This window comes from Hyperolius riggenbachi, chromosome 7 (assembly GCF_040937935.1).
Source record: "Hyperolius riggenbachi isolate aHypRig1 chromosome 7, aHypRig1.pri, whole genome shotgun sequence".
NCBI classification, from domain to species: Eukaryota; Metazoa; Chordata; class Amphibia; order Anura; family Hyperoliidae; genus Hyperolius; species Hyperolius riggenbachi.
In genome coordinates, this window is record NC_090652.1 from 97,983,883 (window position 1) to 97,997,150 (window position 13,268).

At 42.2% G+C, this 13,268-nt stretch overlaps 1 protein-coding gene across 1 annotated transcript in view; it reads left to right on the plus strand.

Annotated features, from left to right (window-relative positions):
- TEDC2 (tubulin epsilon and delta complex 2) overlaps nt 1–13,268 on the plus strand; it is a 106,492-nt gene that overhangs the window by 36,907 nt on the left and 56,317 nt on the right. Inside the window, exon 5 of the mRNA XM_068244421.1 lies at nt 12,344–12,830. Within this exon, the coding sequence (XP_068100522.1) occupies nt 12,344–12,830 (487 nt within the window). The remainder of the gene's footprint in view (nt 1–12,343; nt 12,831–13,268) is intronic.

Sequence of the window (13,268 nt, forward strand, 5' to 3'; positions counted from 1 at the left end):
GCCCAGCAGGAGGCAGTCATTGAATCCACACTGCTAAAATGATGCTGTCCTGTCCTCCGGCCACTGTTAAGCACATTTTTGGTTTGCTGCTTCCTGCTGCCTTCCAACCCTTGACTGAAGACCTCTGTGAGAGTCTGCAATCAGCTGACTAATTTGCAGCAAACTAGAAGGGCAGCAAGACCATACTGTTGCTGGATACCAGGACATCTATCTTCATTTCAAAAGCATTAATGCAATAAGGTGCATGATGCATATACATTCTGTGACAGGCTGACATGTGGCTAGCAGTCTTGGCTTCTAGCGCAGAGTACCTGTGTTTGACCCTTGGCCAGGGCACTATCTGTTGGAGATCATATGTTCTCTCCTGTTTGTGTATGTTTCCTCTGGGCAAACCAGTTTTCTACCGCATTCTAAAATCATACTGGCAAGTTAAAGGGAACCTGAAGCAAGAAGTATATGGAGGCTGCCATATTTATTTCCTTTTAAACAATACCAGTTGCCTGGCAGCCCTGCTGGTCTATTTGGCTGCAGTAATGTGTGAATAACACCAGAAACAAGCATGCAGCTAATTTTGTCAGATCTGTCAATAATGTCAGAAACCTCTGATCTGCTGCATGCTTGTTCACGGGCTATGGCTAAAAGTATTAGAGGCAGAGAGTCAGCAGGACAGCCAGGCAACTAGTATTGCTTACAAGGAAATAAATATGTCAGCTTCCAATACCTCTCGCTTAAAGGTTCCCTTTAATTCTTCCCCCAACCCCTATAGTAGGGACACTAGACTGTGACTATAGTAGGAATTCAATGGTGAGTTCCTCTGAGTGTCCAGTATAAATTGTACCTTGTAAAATGCAATGAACATTTTTAGCGAAATTTGTATACATAATTTTAGTGATTCCAGTTGGTTTAGTGGCTTTCTAATAATGTGCAAACTAAGTACTTAAAGTGTTACTTAAAATCAACGCTACGTAATGTGTTGGCGCTTTATAAATAAAATAAGGTCCTGATCAATTCATTGCCATTTTTAAATATTGGCATGGTATCTCCAGTATAAAGTTTCAGGGTATGTATCCACTTGTGCGTTGCGATTCCAGCGCGGAAAATGCATCAACGAATCCGCATGCGGGTGCGGATTCGTTCGCGATTCCATGCGGATTTTCACGCGGAATCGCTCGCTGCTTGCTGGCATTGACATGTTTTTTTTAGCGGAATCGCACGCGGAAACGCCAGGAAAACCGCAAGACTAAGGGCCTGTTTCCACTAGGAGCGGTGCGATGCGGCTATATAACCGCATTCGCATCATTTAGCAGTGGAAACCGGCCCAATACGCTTGCGGTTTTCCTATTAAATTACATTAGTGGCGATTCGCGTGCGGGTGTGCGGCATGAGAATCCTGACGGCTCTGCCGTGCAGATTTTTTTTCTGCACAGCAGACCGCACAGAATCCCGCACAAGTGGAAGCAGCCCCATCCACTTGTATTGGTTATGCGAATCTGCATGCAGAAAACGCATGCAGATTCACTCTAGTGGAAACGGACCCTTACAGTGCTTACAATCATAGTAAATTAGCTCCAGTATGTGCTGAGCCCTATTTGAAATGTCTGCTTCTAAAATTTGCCATTGATTTTAAAATGTAATTGTTTTCTTTCCCCTTCCTCCCTGTAATTTCTGCTTCTGCACTTCTTCTTATTTCTATGGTGATCTTATCAACCGTTCAGCAAATGCTGAGTACAGAGGATTACAGGCTACTGATGAGGCATTTTTTCTTTAATGAAAATAATGGCTGTGTCGTGACAGTATTTTGAAATGAAGCCAGAGTCAGTAATGCAAGTATATTACATTATTGATCAGAGTATCAATTTAAGACCTTTTAACCACACTTAAGCGACATTTAACCACACTTAACTATAAGTATAGTGTGGGGTCCATTCACACCATGTAGGCATTAGATTTGACAGCCCATGTTAATCAATGAGATGGTTCACACCCTATGCATCTTTATGCGTGTAGAAAGAAATATGGTAGCATGCCGCTTTTTTCCTGCATGCCACACGGTTTATGTTAAAAGTATTGTAATGCCGCTGTTGATGCATGCGTTTTAATGCTTACAAGTCTGTATATTATGACATTGTGTTTTTTAATTCTTATTATCCTCATTAAATGGACAGAGCAGAAATAAGGAACCTGGAATTTACAGGGGACAATTTCCTCTGTGCCTTGCAGAGTACACTGAGCAATTAATGCCATGGACCACAGTGAAGAGCAGGGGACCTATGGCTTGGGAGCCAGATATGGCTCTTTTGATTTCTACATCTGGCTCACAGTTAGGGGTTGATTCACAAAGCTACACTGCTCAAGCAGCGTAACTAAGTGTGACAGCGCAAGTAAAAATGTCAAAGTAGGCATGCTACTGCTGTAGCGTGCACTACTAACTCACGCACACTCCCCTAAAAACTAACGGCCACTCCAATTGTCCCACCCTGAATCCTGTCAGGTCCAGTGACTTTGTAGGACGAGATCCCCGCACTTTCATTGGCCCAATAGGCTGTCTGTCACTTGACAGGCATCCTACTGGGCCAAATTGCAGGGATCTCATCCTACAAAGGAAATCAACTCCCAAGTAAGTAAATTGCTGATGTTGCTGAAACCCAAGAGAAGCTAAAGACGTGTCTGACACTTCTGCTGCCCGACGGATCAACTGTATACACATCACCATAGCAACAGGCATATGAGCCCTCTGCTGCGCATGCGCACTGTCCCAGTTTGAAACATATTATTTCATCATTTAAAATATGTGTCATTTATGGCTTTCTCAGCCAAAAAGGTTCCTGACCCCTGGTGTAGAGGCAATTTTATGGGAAGCCACTTGCCCTATCATTTGTTTTTAAGATATTGGATGAAATGGGAGAATTTCAAGACTAGGTTGCAGCCCTGACCATCACAAAGAACAAGCAGCTAGGACAGGGGTAGGGAACCTTGGCTCTCCAGCTGTGATAAAACTACAAATCCCAGCATGCATTTGCCTTTATTAATCATGACTTTGGCTGTCAGACTCCTGCAATGCATTGTGGGACTTGTAGTTCCTTAACAGCTGGAGAGCCAAGGTTCCCTACCCCTGAGCTAGGAGAACTGTAGGGGAACTCCCACCCCTACCAACAGTAAAAAACAATAAACAATCTCTTGCACTGAGACAACCATATGCATAAACCAATAAGGATAAGACTCCTATCTTGCTTTTGGGTTAGCAGTTTTAAGAGGAACTGTAACCAAGGATTGAACTAGCCAATACCCTCTTCAGGCTCTTTTCCACTAGCAATCGCAATCACAAATGACAAACGCCAGCGATTGCGATTTTTCATTTGCATTGCATTATTACTCTAAAAACTGCTCCAGAAAGCGATTGCGATTTGCGATTTTCATATCAAATCACTATAGTGGAAATACTTCTCATGATTTCTATGATAAAGTAACAACCCTAGCGATTTAAAAAGCACAATCGATTTGCGATTTTGCGATTCAGTTGTGTAGTGGGAAAGGGCCCTTCCCCATGAAAAAGCGTACCTTTTCTGGAATAGAACATCAGAGTGATAACAGAACCTAAGTCCTGACATCACGCTGTGGGAGCCTTGTTACACTGTTTCCAACTGCTTAGCAACCAGTATTTCACTATGTCCGTATATATATGTATGTATGTATATATATATATATATATATATATATATATATATATATATATATATATATATATATATATATATATATATACACCTTTTAATTCGCTTATCGCATTGTTAGGGGGTGTGGTTATAGATAAGGGCAGTTAGTGCTGTGTTGTTTTTTTTCATGTCTACCAGTAGTACAGATGATGACATGCAGGCTGATTGTAGATAAAACAATATGAACAAATTACATGGCGAATATCAATAATTTCTTGATCTCTCTTCTATTGTTTTTAACTTTGCAATGTATTTATTTTTTCCCCCCCTTTTCACTACAGTTCCGCTTTAAAGCGGATCTGAGATGAACTTTTACTCATTGCATAATTGTGTTCCTTTCCTATTCTTTATAGGGCATTCCTCAAGCCAAATACGTTTTTCTTTTTGTTTAAATACTCTAATTCCCTATAAACTAAATAAACCACTCCCACAGGTTTTCAAAGAGCCAAGGCACTTTCAGACAGTAGCAAGGGCTCATGGGAGCTCAGTCTGGGCAGGAGGAGGGGGAGGTATTACTAGCCAGAGATTTCAGAGGCAGAGGGGAGGAGGAGGGGATTCGTTTTCTTTGCTCAAGATGCAGATATGCCTGCCTCTGTGTAATGTTTACAAACAACATGGCTGCTGTCATTGTATCACAGGAAGAAATAATCATATTCTATTAACCTCCTTGGCGGTAACCCCGTGTGTGACACGGGGTAAGCCGCCGGAGGGTGCCGCTCAGGCCCTGCTGGGCCGATTTACATAATTTTTTTTTTGCTGGACGCAGCTAGCACTTTGCTAGCTGCGCCAGCGCCCTGATCGCCGCCGCCGCGCGCCCGATCGCCGCTACCCCCCAGACCCCGAGCGCTGCCTGGCCAATCAGTGCCAGGCAGCGCCGAGGGGTGGATCTGGTCTCCCAATGACGTCCCGACGTCGCTGACGTCGGTGACGTCATCCCGCCCCGTCGCCATGGCGACGGGGGAAGCCCTCCAGGAAATCCCGTTCTTTGAACGGGATTTCCTGATCGGTGATCGCCGAAGGCGATCGAAGCGGGCGGGGGGATGCCGCTGAGCAGCGGCTATCATGTAGCGAGCCCTCGGCTCGCTACATGATTAAAAAAAAAAATTTAAAAAAAAAACTGCTGCGCTTCCCCCTGGCGGTATTTTTCATACCGCCAAGGGGGTTAAAGCTGTTTGCAGCTAGATTTGCTGTGTAAACTATCTAAACTTTAGCTAAGATATATAGACAAGTTACCGTACTTGTTATAGTTAGTTTTTCATCTCGGATCCGCTTTAAGGCTAGGTTCACAGTGGTTAGTTGCATAACGCACACTTTATAATGTGTGTGAACTGCAATAGAAACAGGACATAAACTTTAATACAAAACATGCATGCAGCGAGTTAGAATAACACAATCCGTTACCATGCAGTACTGTGAACAGGCCCATAGAATTGTACGGGCAGTTAGTTGACATGCAGAATTATTCTGCAACGCAACTGATCACTATGAACTAGCCCTAATCGTAATAAAAATACAAATTAAGTGTATAGAAACCATAAGGGCTCAAACCCACTAGCAGCCTTTTCTAAGTGCGAGTGATTTGAAAAGCTTTAATGCTATGGGTGATTTTTATAAATACCCCCATAACACCTATAGCATTACATTAGTAAGCGCTTTTCAAATCACAAGCACTTATTAACGTACTGCTAGTGGGGCCCAGGCCTAAAACTGATCTGAAAAGGCCAGACTCTGCTGACCACTGCAGCTGCACAACACCGGATCACTCAGTCATACACAACGCATGCAACAACTTGACCTCAAAAGTATCGGCCTACTTGACAAAAAGCAGAAATGCCTGAGCTAATTCAAATGAGTTCTCTTCTGTGCACTTAAAATAGATATTAATATTTTCTCAATTGCAACTGCCCTTCAGCATTATTTAAATCACATAGCAGCCATCTTGCGATAATTCAGCTTTCAGTGAGCATCTGTGGTTGCCCACAATGCATAGCTACTGAATATGCAAATGATCTTGTTATGCCCCTAAAGCCAGGCTTACATCCAGAACCGCTGGTGTGTAGCAAGCCTGTAGCTTTAAATTTTACTGAGCCACATCAACCCAACATGCAGACAATGTGGTGCATTGTGGGTAACCACAGATGTTCACTTAAAGGACAACTGAAACGAGAGGGATGTGGAGGCTGCCATATTTATTTCCTTTTAAGCAATACCAGTTGCCTGGTAGTCCTGCTGATCCTCTGCCTGTAATATGTTTAGACATAGACTCTGAACAAGCACGCAGCAGATCTGATGTTTCTGACATGATTGTAAGCTCTGACAAGATTAGGTGCATGCTTGATCCTGGTGTTATTCAGTCACTACTGCAGTCAAATAGATCAGCAAGGCTGCCAGGCAGCTGGTATTGTTTAAAAGGAAACATATGGCAGCCTCCATATTCTTCTCACTTCAGTTGTCCTTTAAAGCTGAATTATTGCAAGTACCTTCTGTTTTAAAGAGAAAGCGACACCCATGCTAACCTAGAAATAAAAAACACATATATAAGTAGATAAATACTACTTTTACTTACATAACAGATATATTGTGCTATCCACGTAATGATTCCTGTAAATTTTTATAAAGGAAAAGCAGAAAACCCTATTCTAGGCAGTGGCCATCTTGCCAAGCTAATGCTGACATCATATCCTCCCTGACTCTCTTGTTTTCCCCCCTCCCTTCTCTTGCTTATTGTGTATTCATTAGCTACCCATCTCCCAGAGTCTTCAGACACTCCCACTGAGGTGTATACTAACAACTGCACTGTCTTTTTTTTTTTTTTTTTTTTATCTCTGGTACCTCTGCTGTCTATGCAGTCTGAATGTCCACAGTTTACATGTTTAAATCGGCACTGGTCCGCACCTCTGTCACTCTCAGCTGGTGCTCATTGATACCCCGTCACAACATGTGTTCCAACATTTTAGAATGGCGTGCTGTAAACTATGAAGGGGAGAGTTGTCCACACCTCTGTACTTTCCTGACGCAGACCTGACCAGACTACTCTGCAAGGCAAGCATGCTAATTGCTAGTCGCTATGCATCACCATTTTTCCTCGTGTTACGGAGTAAGCTTTGCTGATCACCCCCTTGTGCTTTCTGTGCGGCACTTTCCCTCCGACAGAGCTGCTTTCATATCTGAGAGAAATGCTTCAGAGGAAGTATAGGAGCAGAAGGACGAGAGGGTTAACTCATCTTTCTGTTTTATTACTGTAATAAGGATGATGTTTTACTGTAAGGAAAGCAGAGCAGCAGGGTACTAATCCTTCCTCTGAAAGGCGATTGAAATTCATTTCATTCCAGCCAAAGTTGACAATATCGCGGCGAGCACATCGGGCGCCCTCGCGGTGAAACCCATCTCGCAGACAAGCTCCATAATACGTGTTTAGCTCAACGCCAGTTAATGTATGCTAATTCCTCGCTCAGTGATGAGCTCTCTTCTCTCCTTCCTCGCCCAGATTGTCAGTGCAATCCGCTATCGTCTGCCTTCTATTTATAGGCCCAATTGTCTGGTGAATGAGATGCTTTAATCAAAATGAATATCCTCATTTTACGCCTGAATGTAATTCAGTTTTAATTCATTCTCTACCAGCTGGCATTTTTAAGGGCATCTTTTAAGTTTCTGGGAGGCAAAAAGGGTGGCCCTGAAATTAATTATATTGTAATGATATATTAAACTGTAAGAGAACTTATTATTACAATTATTGGGTTTTGTTTTGTAAATCTAGACTGCTGGCTAAGATATTAACCCTTTCCAATCCTTTTCCCAATAACCCACGTCCTCTCAGGATTAGCTGGGTTTGCAGCACACGGGGACAAAGACAGTTTTTGTGCCCCCCTCCGGACAGAAAAAATGAGCGTTGCCAAGCAGCAAAATGTGGGCATGGTTATGGGTGGAGCCAAATGTACAAATACTGTTTACATAGCCAGAGGTGCCCTCACTTTAGATAGCCAGATGTGCTTCCGCTTCTGTCTACACAACAAACATGGCCTCAAAGGATACCGTCCAAATAGAAGAAAGACTGGGTCTCTACCTGGAGTTTATGCAAAATTTGCAGATTCATTAAAGTACCATAACCACTAAAAAACACAACGTTTCAGCCAAAGGCCTTTCTCAAGTGAACACTTGAGAAAGGCTTTTGGCTGAAACGTTGTGTGTTTTTTTAGTGGTTATGGTACTTTAATAAATCTGTACATTTTGCATAAATCCAGGTAGAGACCCAGTCTTTCTTCTATTTGGACTTTGCTCTTACATACCCCTGGAGGATCTGGGTGGGGACTGGTTGACTACCTGGTGGACTAACCTTGCAGTTTGAGCAGCAAGACCACACTGTTTGTTAGTCTCAAAAAATACCACACCAAACCAGATATAGAGAACTAGAAAAACATCATAAAAATTAAAAACCTCAAAAACAGAGGGTAGAACACATGTCGTAATGAATAAATGTTGCTAAAGACCATATAAATTAATGGAAAAAAAGTGCAATTGTGTCAGTATAAAATAAATAAACCCGCAGTAAAGAAACAGGGGGGACGTGCACCAGAAATGAGTAATGAAAGAGTGCTGGCATGCAAAGTAAAATTAGCTTGATAAAGTGCAGTGCAATGGAAAGAAGAGAATCTTACCCAGGAAACCGTAAAACACCGCTAGTCCCCGCCACCGCTGTCGCGAATCGCCAATGTAAATTGGCTTCCTCAGAGCTGAGGTGTTATATGGTCTTTAACAACATTATTATGAGGTGTGATCTTTTTCATATTTGTGATACATGGAGCACTTTATGAATCTTCCTGAGTTCTCCGCTTCTACATTAGTATTATTGGTATTTATTCATTACGACATGTGCCTTGCCACCCTCTGATTTTATTGTTTTTAATGGTTTTTACTTTTGAAGATGTTCAATAAATAATTATATTTTTCTAATACTTTATATCTGTTTTGTGCGGCATCTTTTGAGGTCATTAATTTGTTGTGTAAACAGTCAATTTTTTATGCCATTCTGCACATTCTGGATAGCTACTTGCAATTATTATTTGTACACAAAAAATGCTGTACACATGCAAAAGATCAATCTCTCCAAAAGATCAGTTCCCGCAAAAGATCCGTTCCTGAAAAATGCATTCATAATCTATGATATCTGTGGATCTCGTACACATCTTGTTTATCGGACATTCATCTGCAGATCTGACGATCCATACTGGTGGATCTGATCTGCAGATAAATGTCCGTTAAACAAGGTGTGTATGAGATCTGCAGAGGTCATAGACTACGAATGCAATTTGCAGGAACGGATCTTTTGTAGGAACTGATCCTTTGCAGATACTGATCTTTTGCATGTGTACAGCATCTTTGTGTGCAGCGTCTTGCAAAGATTTTTTTCTGATGGAGAGTTCAGCTCAATGGAGTAGACTGTGTTGATATGCTCTCATACTACATGGAAGGGGGTAAAATTGGTCTTTGATCTTTCACTTTTTCCAAAGACTTTTATCTGATGTGTGTACCCACCTTTAGCAACCACAGTAATTGGTAAATGATTTTCCTGTGGTGGTAACAACGCTCTGAAAAGAGCTATTAACCACTTAACATCTCAGTCGTTTTCAGCTTATGCATCCGAGCAATGTTCACCTCCCATTCATTAGCCTATAACTTTATCACTACTAATCACAATGAACTGATCTATATCTTGTTTTTTCCGCCACCAATTAGGCTTTCTTTGGGGGGTACATTTTGCTAAGAGCCACTTTACTGTAAATGCATTTTAACAGGAAGAATAAGAAAAAAAATGAAAAAATTCATTATTTGTCAGTTTTCGGCCATTATAGTTTTAAAATAATACATGCCTCCATAATTAAAACCCACGTATTGTTATTGCCCATTTGTCACGGTTATTTCACCATTTAAATTATGTCCCTATCACAATGTATCGCGACAATATTTTATTTGGAAATAAAAGAGCATTTTTTCCGTTTTGCATACATCACTATTTACAAGCTTATAAAAAAAAAATAGAGAGAAATATTTCATCTTTACATAGATATTTAAAAAGTTTAGACCCTTAGGTAAATATTTATGTTTTTTTTTTTTTTTTATAGTAATGTTTTTTTTTGTTTTTTTTTATTAAACATTTTATGTGGGCATTTTTGGGAGGGTGGGATATAAAAGTGTTTTATTTGGGGAAATATTGGTGTTGTGTAATGTTTTTGGGTATTTGCTTGTAGTTTTACTTTTTGGCCACAAGATGGCAATCTCGATTTTTTTTACATGACGTCACTCTAAGCGTACAATGTACGCTTAGAGGGACACAGCTTCAGAAAGAGCGAAGCTTCCGAGAGAAGCTGTCGCTTTTTCAGCGGGGGAGAGGAATCAATGATCGGGCTCCCCAGCCCGATACATTGATTCCGTGGCTACCGACTCCGCGGCCGGGAGTGCGTGGGAGCGCGCCTGTCCTCCTTGACGTTTTTATACGTCAAGGAGGACAAAGTGGTTAAACTGGAGGCCCTCCAAAAATGCAAATGACTGCAAAACATTGCTCTGTATATAATGTACTCGAAAGGTTCTACCTTGAATAAGGAGGTTCACAGAACAGGTATAAAAAGTAGGAATTTTATTCAGTACTTAGGACAACATGTTTCGCAGTGTAAACTGCTTCATCAGATCAGTAAAACGTGTCAGTTAATGAGGTGGCAAAGTGCCTGAGCATCCCAAACAGGATTCTATGTTACCTTTCTGTTGCAGAGTTCCATCCCTCTACATATTGCCGTGGGAACTGTAACAGGAGGATCCAAGTTTATCTCTGCTTTCCATGGAGCTGAACCTATCTGCAATGTAGGAGGCTTCTTAAATGCATACAGGGAAAAAGGGCGCAGGGGATTGGCACTAGTAGAATATCGCTACAATTAGCAATATGCTACTGCTGGATTACCGACAGGGGGGTTGCTAGGATCCTAAGAGATCCGGGGCACACCAGACGTAAAATGGGTGTGGCCATACACCAGAATGTGGGTGTGGTCATGGGTGGAGCCAAAATTACATGAACTTAACAGCAGTCTAAGAAGGCTAGCTCAGCAAAATGTTGGCTGAAGCCCCCATCTCTTAATTAAAAAAAATGCAGCATATCACATAAATAGGCAGTGTCACTTAAACATAACTAGGCAGGGTAACCTGACTTCTGAGGTGACTGGTCTGGCTTCCTGCTGGGTGGGTGAGCTGGCCTGCTGCCGGTTTCCCCCCCCCCCCTCATTCCCGGACCTTCTAGTGGACCCCTTCCTATGCTCCCACAGGCCTCCCATTGAAGCACCACAACACTCAGCATGCCCCCATAGAACAACCACAGCTCCCTGCATTCCTCCATAAAGGCATCACAGCACCCAATAATCCCGCATAGAGGCATCATAGAACCCAGCATGGTGCCTTTACTCTGCCTGGGGGACATCTGTGCCCCCCAGAATACATAAGGGGCACATGCCACTGATCTTTGAGGCTAACAACGCCCATGATTACCGATATTTTATTATGGCAAAACTTAACGCTACTCTGACACAGAACCCTCCCTCTATGGATGCCTAATCCTAGGACCCCATCTAGTGGTGCCTAACCCCAAGACTCCACCTGGTGGTCTCTAACCCCCCTCCTGATGCCTAATCCTTAAACCCACCCCCGCTGCAAAGCCGTGATATGCCCGAAGGCTCCTGAATAAGTGCAGTGAAAGTAAAGGTCAGTGCCCGATAGCATTGCAGGCACCACAAGCCCCCAGCACCTGCGATGCTATCACAAATCACGGTTTTTATAAAAGGCACCTATGATGGCGCCTTTTTTTTCTGTAAGGGCTCCTGCGCCCCTTTTTTCTTTTTCATTCTAAAACTAAAGCCACTGGGCAAGTTGGCAAAGTCTGCATCTGCAAAGAGTGAGCAGTGCTTAGCAATACAACAGATTCACACGTGAGGTAAATTTCATATTGTTTTGTGTGTTTGATGTGCAGTAAGCAGCAGTACCGTCTGATAATATTTTCTCACGATAATGCAGCTTACTGCATGGTTTTTGCATCGAAAAAAGTGAGGGCAAATCTCTCCACTGAGAATTTCAAGGAATTCAGTGGAAAGCACCTGGAACTCATGGCAGACACCCAGGTAATGGCAGACACCCAGGTAAACGGGCTGTGAGCTCCCTGTAGACATTTTCCCTAGTGGGATTTCCAGACAGGACATGAGAGGTACAAAGCAAGTAGGTGAAACCACTTACTATCCATACATCAGAGTCAATAGAAATAATGCTCAGTCTCCAGTGTTTCATAATGAAGTTCTAGCCAGCCAGCAGACATGCCTGAAGGCAGATGGATTGTGCCTGCACATCTGATCATCCTGTTATGCCTGTGGCCTTTCCAATACTAGAGCTGAGAGCAGCACATCACTGTTGGGTACTTGGCCTCATTTCAGTCACATGGGCGCAGTTAGTAATTTTTCTCTTGGCAACGTGAATGTTTTTGTGAGATTTTCAGTACAGTCAAATTTCAGATCTGTCTTTATCCTTTATTCTTCACAATAACTCCCAAATATTTGCACCCTCATGGGTTATAATTTCTTATTTTATACATCCTTTTCTCTTAGAAAGCCAGTTATCATTGGAAGATGTTCAGGAAGTGGAACTACTCAACAAAGCCCTGGAGAAAGCCTTAAAGGTGCGAGGAAACAGTCAGACAGAGTCCACTTCTGTTAAAGCCCCTTCAGTTACACAGACCGCACCGACCCATCCAGAAACAAAACAAAAGACAACAAAATCTTTAAACAAGCTTTTTAATACAGGAACAAAGCCTGTGACGTACCAGCTGAAAGCTCCATATAAGACCATTCCGGAGAAGAGGAGGTTCAGTAGACCTATGAGAGCAGTGACTGCTGATAAGACTGTACGTTGTCCATCAAAACAACTACCACCATGTACTGAGGTCAAAGAACATCTAATAGAAAATAAGGAAGTGCTCCCAAGAGCAGACAGCATACCTGTAACGCTTCACTCGCCACCACCTACTGTTCTAAACATAGAGTCTTCAAAGCAAGCACAAATAAAGCAGAAGCCTTTGACGTTGAAAGAAAAAGGGTGAGATAAAACTTTTCTTGCCTCTACTGTCTTCTGCTTTGGTCATGCTGGGATTCTGGGCTATAATTGGCTTAAAGTGAATATGAATTTTAGATGTCTTTTTTTTAAATAAAGGCTATTTATATATTCACATCTGAGCTAGAATTGTACACTTGCTCTGTCTTTAATGGCCTATTACTCAGATATACTCACTTTTTTCACTCTAATGGCAGTAATAACTGACTCCCTGCACTGCCCCGCCCTCCTATGTAAACAACGTTATCTCAGAAATCCTTAAAGGGCAAGTGAAGAGAGAGAGGGATATGGAGGCTGCCATATTTATTTCCTTTTAAAACAATACCAGTTGCCTGGCTGTCCTATTGATCCTCTGCATCTAATACTTTTAGACATAGACCATACACAAGCATACAGATCAGGTGTTTCTGACATTGTCAGATC